General features: G+C 38.3%; 1 protein-coding gene across 4 annotated transcripts; it reads right to left on the bottom strand.

The window, feature by feature from the left end:
- Positions 1-1,446: 1,446 nt before the first annotated feature.
- On the bottom strand, positions 1,447-15,791 carry ANP32E (acidic nuclear phosphoprotein 32 family member E). Of its 4 annotated transcripts, none has more exons than XM_055584466.1 (7): positions 15,373-15,784; positions 12,257-12,406; positions 11,655-11,777; positions 10,766-10,931; positions 9,499-9,677; positions 5,031-5,088; positions 1,447-4,145 (listed from the first exon to the last, which is right to left on the bottom strand). In XM_055584466.1, the coding sequence occupies exons 1-7, from the start codon at positions 15,424-15,426 to the stop codon at positions 4,078-4,080; spliced, it is 798 nt and encodes a 265-aa protein (XP_055440441.1). In that variant the 5' UTR covers positions 15,427-15,784; the 3' UTR covers positions 1,447-4,077. The 4 variants fall into 4 exon arrangements, with proteins under 4 accessions (XP_055440441.1, XP_055440440.1, XP_055440443.1 ...); XM_055584465.1 differs by having other exon boundaries at positions 1,447-4,148; positions 15,373-15,782; XM_055584468.1 differs by lacking the exon at positions 15,373-15,784 and adding an exon at positions 14,726-14,860 and having other exon boundaries at positions 1,447-4,148.
- Between the last annotated feature and the right edge of the window lie 524 nt (positions 15,792-16,315).

Genomic DNA, 16,315 nt, shown 5'->3' with positions numbered 1-16,315 from the left:
TCTTTCTCAAGCAGAACTGCTGTCATGGGATAACCACATGGTCTTACCACACAGAAAGGTGGTGTGCGTATCCTACTCTGCAACCCCATGGACTGTAGCCTGCCGAGATCCTGTCCGTGGGGTTTTTCCAGGTAAGACTACTGGAGTGAGTTGCCATTTCCTCCTCCAGGGGATCTTTCTGACACAGGGATCCAATCTGTATCTCCTACTTTTGTGGTAAAACCCGTTCTCCATGTTAGGGCTCTTCATTAGACTAGTAACACAAGTAGCTGCCTAAAACCAAATTATCCAAGCCAGGTTCTCAAATCTTAGGCTGATTAGTACATGAAAAAGGAATGCAGTAGTAGAATGCTATTATTAAACAACAGCTGCAAAATAACATTGCATCCAGTACTAGGAAGAACAGAGGGAAAATCTTCAGCCATGGGAAGAATAAATGTCACATGTTCCAAAGCCTCTTTAAAATATAGAACAAGGAATGAAGTTGTGTTTGTTAGCTGCTCAGTCGTGCCTGACGCTTTGCAACCCCATGGACTGCACCCCACCAGGCTCCTCTGTCCATGGGATTTTCCAGGCAAAGATACTGGAGTGGGTTGCCATTTCCTTCTCCAGAGGATCTTACCTACCCAGGGATAGAGCCCAGGTCTCCTACACTGCAGGCAGATTCTTTACCGACTGAACTATGAGGGAAGGAATAAACAATACTTGAGTGTTTTTGAATCTCATTCTCTCAAAGAATGGCTTCATTATCTAACATCTCCACCAAAAACTAGTGTTATTACTACCATCATCTTTAACCTAGAAGGGATAAGTTTTGAATTGTTTTAAGCCATAAAACCAGAAAATACCATACTAATTTCAATAATCCCTGCAGTTGAAATGTACTTCAGTATTTTCCATCTCTCAGGAGGCAGAGTTCCATAATTAAAATACATGAAAACATTACTTAACATTATACTTGTTCCTTGACTTTATCAAATTCCAGAGTTGCCTACAAATGAAACTTAAAAAACCACGTATCACAAGAAAACCAAAATGAGAGCAGATAAAGTTTGTTTCGGGTTGGATTTACTCAAGATAAACATGCAAGAATTATTTGTATTTATATTATCTAAGGACTCTGAAGATAAACATACAGTACTAATGGAGACTTTAGACTCATTTTAGAAAACTATTTGCTGTACAAGAGGTTTATAATCACTTTGGGTATCTATAAACAATAGTTACTTCAACTGTAGATATAAAGTTATTACTTCAAATCAAAATACAAAAAGTACTGGCTCAGTTTGCAATCCCTTGGGAAAAGTTAATGAGTTAAACTATTACACTGTATTATCTCATATCACATTCGTGTTTGAATGTTAACTTTCAAGCTGATTCTGTTTTAGGAAAGACCTTCAAAGCCCCAGTGGTGATGTTCAAAAAATGAATGTCATACAGTGAAACTAATCAGTAACAACTCTTCAATTTATTTGAAGCAATTCACTTTCAAAAACTTTAAATTACAGCAGTCACAGAAAAAAACAGGGGTCAGAAACAATAAAATAATAATCAGTACTGCCTTTTTTTGTTTGTTTTTAACACTGTCATGGCTTTATTCAAAACACAGTTGCACAAAAGTATTAACTTCAAAGTTTTCAAGGAGGGTCTTGAGGAATTTAACACACTATATACATACTGCCATACAAAGAGCATTAAAATAGGACCAAAAACTTCTACAAAATATAAAACCCACCCTTACTTATTTGCATGAAAATATCACCCACAAAGCTAAATAACTCTTAGAAAGTTATTTGGAGGCTCTAAGTGTTGTTTTCAAACCAAAGAACTCTAATTTTGATCATTTTGATTGCACAGTAAGATGATTGATAAGAAAGTCAATATATAGATTTAACTTTTAAAGTATCTTATAATCTGGCATATTATGCAATAAGAATTCTTCGGAATTAAAACAGGGTATTATAATTGTTAAAAAGGAGTAAAATGTTAGCCTTTTGGAGATTCCAACCCCCCAACTAAACTTATCCCAACAGTTTTATTTCAGTTACACAGCTTTTTTAGTTTATCCAGAAATAACTTCGTAATTTTTTACTTTAAAACCCTGTCATACATTTTAAACTAAGAAAGAAGTAATACAGTTCTTAGTAATTTAAATGTGTCCCAGTATGAAAGTGTAACCAACTAATTTGCTGATACTTTTTAAAAACTTACACATATTCAAAACAAAGGGGAAAAAATTTTCAGCTAGCCAAAATTAAGAAAGCAATTGCCTTGAACATGGAGCCTCCACAACAACAAAAAAGATGTACTTGCCTACTCATAATATTATATTTAGTAGTTGTATAAGGAAACACACACTCGGTTATCCCAAATGTTTCTATTTTTAATAGACATCTACCTGAAAACAAATCTTTTTTTTTTTAAAACAAATCTTAATATTGATTTAGTTTCAAATATTTTCCCAGCTGTCCAGTGTATTCCAATTAAATGCTATAACTGGTAATAATGCTTTAAAACTATACAAAGAATAAAGGTTCTGCTCAGAAAAATTAGAACTACTTTGCAGTGTGTGCGTTCTTAAGTCGGTTCAGTCATGTCTGACTCTGCAGTCCTATGGATTATAGCCACTCAGGCCCCTCTGTCCCTGGGATTCTCCAGGCAAGAATACTGGAGTGGGTTGCCATGCCCTCTTCCAGGGGATCTTCCCAACTCAGGGATCAAACCCGCATCTCTTATGTCTCCTGTACTGGCAAGTGAATTCTTTACCACTAGCGCTACCTGGGAAGCCCATGCTTTGCAAAGTGGTATCTAAATCATTTGGAAAGCTAATCTGATTTGAATGTCTCATTATCACCAGGCAATTGTTCTGACTTTCGGAGAAGGCAATGGCACCCCACTCCAGTACTCTTGCCTGGAAAATCCCATGGACGAAGGAGCCTGGTAGGCTCTAGTCCATGGGGTCGCAAAGAGTCAGACACGACTGAGTGACTTCACTTTCACTTTGAGGAACACAGTGCTGCTTCCAAGAGTCTCCTCTGTTCTTTTCTTTCTCCATCTTCCTAATACAGTCTGTATATCTTGTCAAGAAAGATTTACAGTAAGCAGAGTCTGTTGCATAAAACTGTATTGATAATAATATCCGTATTTCAGAAAATACTCAGTTTCTTTCACTTAGTTTGTTTAAGACTGACACAGGTCTGAAAAGGTGGTTGAGGTATAAAACAGAGTCATCCTGGGTGTCCCTGTTTCCCAACTGTTTTTTGAGAAGAGGGAAGGGAGTGAAACAAGAAAGGAAGGTGATCATAAGAGAATCACTGAAAGGAAAACAAGAGTGCACACTTAAAATAACAACCGTTGGCAGGCCATGATCTTCAGCTGGAGCAAGAAAGGGCTCACCTACATGTCTCTCAACTCAGTATAAGCAATTTTTCCTTGAAAACAAAAATCTTCTTAGTCACCTAGCTTAAAAGGTTTTAGAAGGTTCCACAAATGCCATGAACTATATTGTTGAATAGAACCTTTACTATTCTGCTCCTACTTTCCAAGCTATTCATGTGAAAAAAAAGCACTCAATTACCCTCAGCCCAAAAAAAGGCACTGCCTTCAAACTAAAGATCTCCGGGTTGCCTCTAAAAAAATAACCAACTTAGCATTCAAGAGACTATTTTCATTCCAGATTTCAGCCAACTGTGATTTCAGTGAATTTATAAATAACTTTAAAACCCTATGAATGAAATGCACCATACTATGCCTGTGTAAAAGCGATCATATTTTAATTATGCTAAAAATGACTAATACAATGAGCTTTAATTAGAAAATTTAAGATTCTAAATAAACTGCTAGGGAATTTCACAATGGGGGGGTCAATGAAAATTTTTCTCTACATACAATATGATCATTAACAGACTAGTTAATCTTATTTGGAATGATAAGGCAAAAATAGTAAAACCACACTTTTCCTATAAAAAGTTACACATTATATTCTGGAGGGATAGCTATCATACAAGAAGAAACAAAGAAGATGTGATCACTCTATTGCACACCCAGGAACATTAGGAAATCTGGTCTTAGAATGATCTAGTCATCTTCTTCCTCTCCATCATCTTCAGCATCTCGTTTCCTCTTTTCCCCTCGAAGACCTTCTTCTTCTGAAAAAATAAAAGGAAAACTGTTCATAATACTTAATTTTAAATGAGTATATGTTAGGCTACAAAATTTTGAATCTATCTTAGTTAAAGTTAATGGCACAAGAAAATTATAGGTTAGGTTTCCCCTCTGCATTACTTTTAAGTTCAGTATTGAAACAACCTTAATAGACTTAGAAATCCATAAATAATGACAGCTTGCTATGCACCCTTGTGGCCAAATCATGAAGTACAGATCAAGAAACATTAATGGAACTGTTACTAAATTTTTAAATTTCTTGAAAGACCTAGGTAAAGAGAGTGAAGTGAAGTGGAGTGGAGTCGCTCAGTCATGTCCGACTCTTTGCGACCCCGTTGACTGTAGCCTACCAGGCTCCTCCCTCCATGGGATTCTCCAGGCAAGAGTACTGGAGTGGGGTGCCAGTTCCTTCTCCAGGGGATCTTCCTGACCCAGGGATCAAAGCCGGGTCTCCCACATTCCAGGCAGACACTTTAACCTCTGAGCCACCAGGGAAGCCCAATGAGAGGGCAAATCTAAAACAGGCATTATCTGGAGTTCAACTGCTCTTCTCTCATAAATAAGGTTTCACCCTCTTCAAAATGAAAGGCTATAAAAAAATAATAAATTGAGCTTATGGTCCCATTATCTCTTCATTCCTGTTTTCAAACAAATGTTATAAGCTGGTTTTGTTTTTTTTTTCTTTTAAATGGAATTAATGAATGTCCTGAGAAAATTCCTCTTTAAAAAGGTTTTATACCTTTCAAGGAATTGTGTGATATGTTACCAATATCAAAGAGATCAGTGATAATTTGAATTATAGACACATTCTTTAAAACCCATGAAAAAAGGCTTTTTAGGATTTTTGAATGGCTAATGTAACTCACCCTCTTCTTCTTCTTCTTCTTCCCCTTCTTCAACATAGTCATCATCATCATCTTCATCCTTGAGATTCAAAGATTCAGTTTGAATATGACACAAATAAACTTATTTAAAAACAGAAATAGACTCACAGACACAGAAAACAAACTTATGGTTACCAAAGGGGATGAAGGAGGGATAAATTGGGAGTTTGGGATTAGGAGCTATAAACTACTATATACATAAAATAGATAAACAACAAGGTCCTACTGTATAGCACAGGGATCTAATATCCTGCAATAAACCAAAATGGAAAAATTATGAAAAAGTGTATATGTGTGTGTGTGTGTGTATATATATATCTGAATCACTTTGTTATATACCAGAAACTAACACAACACTGGAAATCAACTATACTTCAGTTTCTTCATGAAAATAAGTTATGGTTGAGAACAACAATGTTCAAAAGAACTTTCTGCAAAAACAGAAAATGTTCTGTATCTGTGCTGTTCAATGCAGTAACCACTAGTCACACACAGCCAACTGAGCATCTGAAATGTGACCAGTGCAAATGAGGAACTGAATTTTATTTTACTTTAACTAAATAAGCAAATGTGCCCAGTGGCTAATAGACAGAGTAATTATTGACTATTTCAAAGACAGTCTTCTGTTTCATAGACTGAGGAAGGAATCACCTGAATCATAGCTCCAACACAGTTATACGTATGGAGTAAGTCACTTAATCTCTCTGGACCTCAGTTTTCCAATCAATGAAAGAAGTATTCATCTAGAAAGATCTCTAAGTTCTTTCTACATCTAAAAATCTACACAGCAAAATAGCAAATATCAATAAAAATCAATAAAATTTGATCTATAACTCTTGTGGGATGAGGTGTTTTGGATAACTAAGATTTAAACACAGCCTACAAACATCATAACCTTTTTTTTTTAAGCAAATTGGGATAAAATCTCTAAAATGCATTGCACACTTCTACCATTTTATGCTAAACCTTTTCCTTGAATTATCATAGTCACCATTTTGACGATGAGCAGTATACTAATTAGTATATGCCAATTTCCTCAAAGACTATTAATATATGTAATGTGGTTTTCTCCTTTTTAAAGTGACTCTTGGCCTCTACTTTGAGTTGTATCTTTTCCTAATGCCTGCTCTTTTACAGTTACTTACAATGTCAATTTTAATCTGCTATGGATTCAGAAACTAAATCAACAAGCTTACCAAAGAACTGAATATAAAAGAGAAAAGAGGTTTAGAGTAACAGCTTGAATATTCTCCTACAAAGAAAATGTCTTTTGTTACTTAGACCTTTTACACTTTTACATTTTAAACATTACTGCCTTGTGCTTGGTTGTGTTCCAGATGGTTAAGTTCTAATATATATTTTTAAAAATGCAATCAATCTAGAGACCCCCTCCAATCTCAAAACAGTGTACACCTCCTTAAAATAGTTTAAAATGGCAAATGTTAAAAACTGCTTGGGAGTTAAGAAAAACTTGGATGACCACCTTTTTCAAAATAACCACAGCTCCATTTGTATCTAGAAATATTAATCAGAACCTATTTTTCCCCCATTTAGCTTGAAGCCCCTAAGAAACTAAACTGCATGACACGTATCAGAAACCGTTCTCAGTCAATTCAAACCTTAAAACACTCCATACCAGGACATCCAAGCTACAAAAAGCATAAGCAACTGATGGGGTAGCAAATAAACTAAGCAACTATAGTAAAAATCAGGAAAATGTGTGGGCTTATACTCACATAAAAAAGGAAGAGAAGGGGGTAGAGGAGAGAGGGGAGAGAAGAGTAGGGAAAGGGAGAGGAAAAGGAGAAAGTAAAGAACATTTTTTTAAACACTTCAATCTGCAAGGAATGACAAATGAGGGTATTTAAATATTTATAAATTAAAAAAAAAATCAAACCACTTGAAATACTAATCACATGTATTCCATGGTAATTTAGAAAAGCTCAACTTTAAAAAGCAAATTATTTCTCTGGATTTTGTTTTATACAAAACATGATTAATCAATTCATGTTTTTATGCCTTTTTAAAAAATATATCATCTTTTTATGCCTTTAAAAAAATATATATCATCTAGAGACTTCCCTGGTGGTCCTTTGGCTATGACTCAGTGCTTACAAGGCAGGGAGCGTGGAGTTCAGAAAACTAAATCCTGTGTGCTACAATGAAGACCCAGCACAGCTAAATACACACACACACACACACACACACACACACACACACACACACAATCTATTAGATTACCAGATATTTGCTCTGTAAAGATTATGGTCGCGTCCTAATTAGTGATTTATAAAATGTTTCCTCTTTTGTGTTAATACTGTGAATAGTGCAAAAACACGGTAATTCCCAGTTCTCCTAAATCCTCCATCTCCATTTTTAATGAAGTATACTACATATTACTCCTTCTTTATACATATTAATTCCTTACATCTGAAGAGCAGCTGAAATAGAAATAACCCAAACAAAAAAGTAGCTAATCAAATATCATTTCTATTTCCTTCTAATTTTTTTTTAATCTTACTTTCTGAAGGTTCTTTGGCTCTTAGCTTCTAAAAACAAGACTTCATTTTAAAAAACACCCAAATTATCTCATCATGATCGATAACTTCTGGACTCAGCTACCTGGGTACCACATTGACTTAATGTTATATATATTATCTTAAAGATGTTTGCTCTATACTTCACCACATCATTTTTAGTTAATATTTCCCAATACTCAACAGAAGGATGAATATAAACATTCAAAGTTAGCTGAAGGTCATTTTTAAATGACTTAATACTATTTAAAGAAGAATTATTGGCACAGAAAGTAAAAATCAACTGCAAGGACTGGTGGTTTAGTGGTTAGGACTCTACTTCCACTGTAGTAGGGTCATGGGTTTGATCTCTGATCAGGGAACTAAGGTCACACAAATGGAGCAGTGCAGCCAAAGGCAAAAAAAAAATCAAATTACAAAATAACAAGTCTATTATTTTACTAAATAAATTAAAACTTATGGGGAAAATATTCAAGTTGTATGCTGATAAAAACTGAATAGGTTGCCTTTCTCCCTGAATACTTAAAAGTTCTATTCTTCATTATTGTAAAGATCCTAACTCACTAAGGCCCCAAGCAAATTTAAGTGCCATTTTTTTTCTATACTAGTTTCATATTTAAAATGGTATCAGAGAAAAATCATCATTAATCAGTGATACTGTTTAAGTAATGTACAAGTCATTAGGAAAACAAATAAAAATACAATTTCTAGTCTAAATAAGAGGTTATTTTTAATAATAAATATTAAATTATGAATGATGAAAACAAAACTCAATAATTTTACATTAAGAGAAAACTTAATAACTTATCTAAACTCCCAGCAATTACAGATCATTCGTTCTAGTCAACTGACATTTCCTGTGAACCTACTATGTCCCAATCAATGTATTAGATGCTGAGACACAAAGATGAATAGCTCCTCCCTAAACGAGCCATCTAGTAGAAAGTGGCCAAATAAGTTTTTACAAAATGTCTATAGGTTCAAAGGTAAAAGAGGAAGGAGTGTCTGTCCCTTTAAAATTACAGAAAGCTTCAATAATGAGGCAACTCCAGAGCTGAGTGTTTAAAGGATCATGAGGCACAATTTGAGTAGTGGTTACACAAGTGTGTACATATATAATATTTCATGGAGTTGTACATAAAATCGGTCCACTTTACATGCTTTAGTATATTGATGTTTACCTGAGAAAAAAGAAAAGTTCATTAGAAGGCATGGCTAGCAAGTCGTTTCGGATAAAGTAAACAATGTGTGTACAGACAGAAAGGCAGTAATAGCTTCGTGTGATGATTTAATTCGGTACTAAGGGAGATGAAGCTAGAGAAGGAAGCAGAGGCTAGATAATGGAGGGCCTTGTATATCGTGGTGGTAACAGGGAAACATTAAAGGGTTTCAAGCAGGCTAGTGATACAATCACATTTGCATGCAGACCACACAGGCAAGCACTGTGGAGGATACACCTAAGTAGTAACGCTGTTCTCAGAGAGACCATTTAGAAAACTACTGGAAAAGCATAAGCAAAAAATAATTAGGGGAAAGGAAAGTTTCCATGAGTGCCTACAACGTGCCAGCAACTAGATACTTCACAGATACTAGTCTGTTAAATCCTTAACGACTCTGAAGTTGGTATAAATCTCAGTTGTATAAATGCATAAACTGGGGCTCAGAAACACTTGTAAAATGTTTCCACTATACCATGCTACTGAGGGAAAGATGGATTTGAAAGATATCTGGGAGGCAAAATCATAGGGTTTATGATTATCTGGATATAGTATGAACTGGGGGACAGTAGGGGAAAAAAGCAGGTGGATACACAGAGTTGTGGAAAAAACTCAAATTTCTACACAACTTACTTTTTATATTACTTAATGCTATGCCTAAAGAGTTAATTTTCTCTACACATAAGGTCTATTCACCTGAATTTCTTCTTTCATCAAGTATGAGAGGCCCACCTCCTCTTCTCCCTCTCCCAGTTCTGAGCCTGCTTCATCTTCATCCTCATCCTCATCCTCCTCTTCTTCTTCCTCCTCTTCCTCATATCCTTCAGGTGGACCAGCTTCATCTTCCTCTTCCTCTTCATCATCTTCATCTCCATCTTTTAGAATATTTTAAAAGATGAGCAAACATCTGGGCAAATATTTTTGCTCTGGCCCCTCAGATTCTTAAGCCAATGGGTAGAAAGTATCTCAGGGTGATTTTTTTTTAAGATTTCTCTTTTATAACATCCCTATTTACTATTTGAGAAATACAGTATCTAAACATTAAAATTTTCCCAATGTATAGATTCTTTTAAAAACATTACATGTACTGAAGTTGATTTTACTTCATAGTCTTTAAAACCTGTCAATCATTCCATCATTTTGTAAAACTGTTTATCCATCAAATTTCTTCTTTCAAGTGAATAACTTTTCAACCAATAGCAACAGTGTCCCATCACTAACAACAGCTGTTCTGTCATCTGATCTATTAGTCACCCATTTATCTGAAAATGTTCAACTCCTAGAACATTTCCATCACCCCCTACAAAAACAAAAAAACCTATATCCATTAATAGTCACTCACAATTCTCCTCTCCCAGATCCCTAACAATCATTACTCTACTTTCTGTCTCTATGAATTTGCCTACGAATTTGAGGCAAATGCCACACATATTGTATGACATTTCATATAAACAGTGTCATACAATATGTGGCTTTCTGAATATGGCTTCTTTCACTTAGCAGAATGTTTTCAAGGTTCACACACATTGTAGCATGCATCAGTACTTCAGTCATTTTTATGGCTGATTAAGATTCCATTGTATGGATATATCACATTTTGCTTATCTGTTATATACTTGTTTCGACTTTGTGACTTTTATGGATAATTATGTGATGAATGGTTTTTGGTTTGTTTTTAATACTATTTTAAAAGTTACCCCCCTCCAAAAAAAGTTACCATTTTACTGAGTAGTGGTGAGGTTTACATAAATATAAAATTTCATGGAGCTTAACATTATAATAACCATTAAATTCCCCAAAGCAATCAGAAATCTGAACAAACACAGGACTAGGGCTGTGGGTTTTAAGTTTTTCTTGTCTTACATCTTTTATTCCCCACACTTAAATACCCAAGTCCAATCTAATTTACTAGCTAGGGTCGAGGCTATAATTGTGACACATTTATAGTATTAAGAATGATTACCCTCATCATCCTCCTCTTCTGAGTCTGGTGCTTCATTATCCTCCTGGTCAAATCCATCTAAGTATGTGATTTGCTGCAGCAGTTCAAAAATACTTTCTCTGTAATCTTCCAGGTTTGTGATCTCACAGTTAAACAAGTCAAGACTCTTCAAATTTTTAAGATTTTGCTAGAAAGGTAAAAAGTAAAAAATTACATTCACGATTTAAAATCTCATGTTATTCCTTTTTAATTCATGAACCAGAAAATGTATAGAACTTGAAGTCAAGAGAATTCCAGATGTTTAGAATTTTCTAATGAAGGGTTATTGTATCGAGCACAGTTAATTCTAATAGGCCCTCGCAGGTCAACGCCACAAGAGCAGGGACTCGGTTTCGGTCACTGCTCTCTCTAGCACCTGGCTTAGTGCTTTGCCTGTAGTGGCACTCAATATACTTTGTTGACTGAATCTGTGCATAAAGAGGCAACAACAATAACATGGTTAGTTTAAATCCACAATCAACCTTATTTTCAACAATTTCAACCTCCCCCAAGCTTTTTTTTTTTGCTAAGTTTTCAGAGTTTCACTTCATCTCTTTTCCTTCCCTCATACCAGGAAACTAGGAGCAAATAATGAAATAACTCAAAAAATAATCAAGAAAGAAGGAACAGAATTTAAGAAAATACTGGAAATTTTACAACCAGATATTCAACTCCTGAAGTTGATGACAAAATAAATTTCCTACTGATTTAAACATTTATCTGAATGTTTTATAATATTCAGATAAATCACAACATATAATAAACTCAAGTTTCACAAGAGTGAATTACAAGTCAATAGGATAAAACTCAAGCAAATCTCAGAAAATTCAACCAAAAAAAAGCAAGTCCCGAGACAAACCTTTCCACTTACCAAAGCTTCTACTGTACTGAGATCTTTGATTTTGTTTCCACTCAAATTGAGGTAAGTAAGATTTGGGCATTTCTCTGCCAGGACTTCCAAGCCTCCAGAAATTATATTGTCACTAAGTTCCAACTATATATTCAACATGAGAAGAAAACAAAGAATGGCAGAGGCTTAGGGACACATTTAAGATTTCTAAAATATTATCAATTTAAAGAAGAAAACAATTGTCATTCTCTTTGCCTTCAAGAAAGACTTTCAGAAGTCTTTAATTTCCAAATTCCCATCTATGATCACCAAATAAAATATTAGAATCTCTATAGACTTCTAACCAGGTTTGGTTCCAGTTGTATAATAGTTGTATATTACACTTCAGAGAAAAACATTTGGTAGGTGTTAAGTTCATGTCATAAAGTGATTTCATTATTAAATTTCCACAACCAAAGCAATATTACAGTGGATTTCAAAATGCTAAACAACCCATTTTCTTACCTCTAGAAACATAGAGGCTTCTGATTAAAAGGCAGAATCATCATTTCATGTGGGAAAAAATGTGCGTAATAGCCCTTGACATCAAAATCATGATACTCTCATGCCTAATGCCAACTTACCTTCCGAAGTTTATTTAAGCTGGGCAGCCGGGCCAGTGAACTTAGTTCCACATTAGCCATACTCAGAAACTCTAGTTTTTTAAAAGTATCATTCAGGCCCTCAATTTCCCCATTGACACAGAGGCAATTATCAAGGACCAATTCTGTTACCTAGGAGAGAGAATATGAATGATTCTTCAGTTTGTTTAGCAAAAAGACCTGGATCCTGACACTCTGGAAACATGAATATTAAAACCACCAATCCCCTTATATAGATCCTTTTCATTCTCCCCCAAAATCGAAACACAAAGTCTGATATCTTAAGTTAATTTTTTAAAATTTAAACTTGGGCTAAGACATTCAATGCCTGCTTCAAATCACTAATAAAAAATTTTTTTAATATATATTTGTTTATTTAGCTGTACTGGATCTTAGTTGCAGCATGTGGTATCTAGTTCTCTGACCAGGGATTGAACCTGGGTCTCTTGCACTGGGAGTACAGAGTCTTGCCCACTGGACCACCAGGGACGTCCCACTAATTAAAAAAAAATTTTTTTAATTGCATAAGAAATAAAGCTTTGAAAAAAGTCCCATGTGAAACGTGTTTCTGACACTTGTGAAAAGGATCCTCAACATCAGGGCATATATTTATGCAGTAAGGAGACACTGAGGTTACTGAGAAAGGATTTAAGTAAGCCCTAAAATGGCAGGGAGAAGAAAGGCAATTGTTTTATTCCCTCTTTCACTTTGAAACCCCCTTATCTTTGGTTGTCACCATAACTCAAAAATACGTTGTTACCTTTGATGAAGAAACATTAGAAAGCTCCTTCTCAGACAGCCCAGCTTTCAGATGTTCTTTGTTCTAATATCAGTATCACCCAGAACAACACATCCTTGACTAAATGTTATTTTCCCCTGCCACCCTGGTAGAATTTCTGTAACTTCTCCCCAGTCGTGGAAGGGCAGATGCTGGATCCTCTATCAGGTCAGAGTTGGAGCACAAAACTTTCTGGTGTGGGCCTAAAAGGACTTAAACCTAGAAAGGAGGCAGGAAACCTTGGCCCTCCATTCTCAATGCAAAAATACGTTTAAGATATTTTGAGAAATAAATGTTAGCAACTAGGAATGCCACCTTCTCTATTTGAACATGACATGGTATTTCAGGAAGCAAAGGAAGGCATCATAATCTGTTTAGAGCAGAAGAAGTCAAGGCCTAGAAGGTTAGCATGACTGCCTGGGGTCAGTCACAGGTGGGGCAGGGCTGTGCCTGCACTCAGTCTCAGACTCCTAGTCTAGCTGAGTGGAGGAAAGGGCCACTAGATTTGGTGTCAGAAAACCAGTTTTTCCACTTGAGTAAGGAACTTCACTGCCCTGAGACTCCGTTTGCTTAGTTGGATTCTAAAACAATACCATCCACCTTACAAGTTGGTCGGAAGTAGTAAAGTAAATAACAAACTCGAAGAGTGCTTTGTAAACTGTAAAGGGCTATTCAAATATAAGAGACCGTTATTACACCACAGGGGAAGGAGGAGAGGCTGCAAAAAAGTGACATCCGGGACTCCCCAAAACTGGCGAGAATATTACTAGGGATAGAACAGGTATAAAAATGGGGGAGGAGGGGCAAACCCACTTTTCCAACCAAGACATAAAAGCCCATTCGAAATGTGTGCTTCTGCGAGACAGCTTTTTAACTTTGATTTTGTTTTTTCCTTAAGTCCTTAAAGAGTAGGCCCTAGGAAATTTCAAGTTATCTGTGGGATGATAGTAGTGACTCTTTTTCCTCCTCCCTGCCCCCCACCAATTTCATGGAAAGGTATTTTCTAAAAAGTACGTAAAGATCTCGGATTCCCACTCCTCACGCCGCTACAACCTACCGAAAGGACCCTACGCTGGTACGCACAAGCACCACCTCTACGCCTCCCGAAAAAAATATACCCCTTATATTGCAATTTTAGGGTTTATTTCGAAGGCTGCAATTAGCAAGACGCTAGACGTTTTCCACTGAGAACAGAAACGCGAGGTTCCTCGCTGGCTATGGGCCCCGCTTTCGCGACCTGCCGCTCCGACCGACGGGAAACCCCAGAAGGGGCGGGGACTCCCCAACGAAAAAAGGGGTCGCCTCCCAGCCCGCGTTCCCCCCAGCGCCTCCGCCCCGGGCGGGGAGGACCGGGTGAAGTCGAGAAGGCTCCCTCCAAAAAGGAGGCGGAAACGCCTTCCGCCCGACCCCCGAAAAGTTGACCGCGACCCGCCTCACGTGGCCCCTCCCAAGCCTGTCTCTTTAACTAAGGCGACAGCAGCGAGAGCGCATCATTTAGTTTCGCCGAACCTATCTTTAAGACGCGAAACTTCTACGACCCATTTATTTAGTTTTGTGAAACCGTCTCCCGGGATGAAAACTGGAGTTGCAGCCTCCACGACACGACACGCCGAGCCGAATTTTGTTACACCGCGGGAGGACGAAGGGGATAAAGTCTCGTGTCCCCTCCCCACCTCCGGTCACTACGACGAGTCCCAAAACTTCCTCGCGGCCAGAGAACCAGCCGCTGACCCAGATTCCGCCTGGCGGCGGTCGGCGCGCGCCGCTTCCCGGGGGAGTGGGCGCCGCCGGCAGCCCGCCGTCCTTCCGACTACGCAAGCGACCCCAACCAGCGCCCGGCGCGATGTCGTCGAACGCCCAGGGGCCTCGAGGCCGGGGACGCCCCCTGGCCCAAAAAAAGAGTTGGCAGCACTGCAGAAAAGTTGGACTAACTTCTCAGGCGACGATGGCTGCGGCAGAGGCGAATGGGACTGAGGGGTCGCGCCCACGCCGCCGGCCCTAAGGAGCAGGAACATGGGCAGCGAAGCCGCTGAACCATCCCCAACACCCCGCTTTCAGCCCCCACGAGGCCACGACGCCTGACTCGAGGGGAGAAGGGGCTAAGCCCCCAAGCACACACAAAAACGCCCCCTAGAAACTTAAGCCCTTCGCCATTTTAAGATTTTAATGATTTAAAAGTTAAAATTGAATATCTCCCTCCAGCCCTACCCAGAAGGGGGTTAATTCATTACCCCTCCCCACACACCCACCAGGACCCCCAGAAACCCGATCCTCCGAAGACAGGGCTCGTGAGGAAGGGGAGGGGGCTGAGTCATCTCACCTCCTCCGGGGCTCTGTCCCTTAACTCCAGGTTAATCCTCTTCTTCATCTCCATGTCCTCCTCCTGCTCTTCTGCTACTACTCTCCTCCCTTACCTTTTCCTGCTTTTCCTACTACCCCCAACCCTAAATTTTTAAAAGATTTGGAAATGAATGAAAAGAAAGGCAAATATAAACGCCCACCACCACCAGATAGGTATGGGGAAGAAAGAAGAGAATCACAAATGGAGTCCAAGGAGTTGGGACTCTAACTCGGCTGCCCCCACCTCCTTGTCCACACACTCGCGCGCGCACTCACACGCACACACATACACACACCCTCAGTTCCTTCCCCTTCAATGGCTGCTCGGAGACTGAGCCTCCATGACACGGCACCGCCAACCCCCTGGCCTACACTCCACCCACCTCCCGAATGTATTGGTGGATTCTTCAGCATCTCACTACTCCATTGGGTTACATAAATGTCTATCAGTCTTTAGGGCGGACCTGAACCAGAAACAGTGTGTTTACTGGCTGCGACCAAGCGCGCAGTTAACTCCGATAGGTCCAGGAAGGTGTTCGTCCCGGAGAAATGATTTTGAATCCCAGCAGTCCCCCTCCTTTTCTTTGTGTGATTGGCGCGCTTTCCCTAGGCTATCGGACGGTTCTGAAGCTTGTTGGATTTCTTTTTGTTTTTGTTTTTGTCTTGTCTGTTTTTAATGTTAAAGGAAGGAAGAAAACATCCTTCTTACGGGCGGAAGTTGTGAGACAGATAATTCAGCACACTGCACCCACCCGCTCCTGGCGGTTTTAAAACGCAGCTCTTGCTTTGCAGCCAAGGTGAACAGCAACGTGCTCACCACGTAAAAAGCATGCCTTCGTGGCACTGTCCTGCAGGAGACAGGCTTCTGGTGCAGAACCAGAACAGGGATAAAGATGGTAGTTTTAACTTTAAGCATGAAGGAC

This window comes from Bubalus kerabau, chromosome 6 (assembly GCF_029407905.1).
Source record: "Bubalus kerabau isolate K-KA32 ecotype Philippines breed swamp buffalo chromosome 6, PCC_UOA_SB_1v2, whole genome shotgun sequence".
Classification (NCBI taxonomy): Eukaryota; Metazoa; Chordata; class Mammalia; order Artiodactyla; family Bovidae; genus Bubalus; species Bubalus kerabau.
Note: the sequence above shows the minus strand (reverse complement) of the source record. Positions and strands in the feature narration are given on the sequence as shown.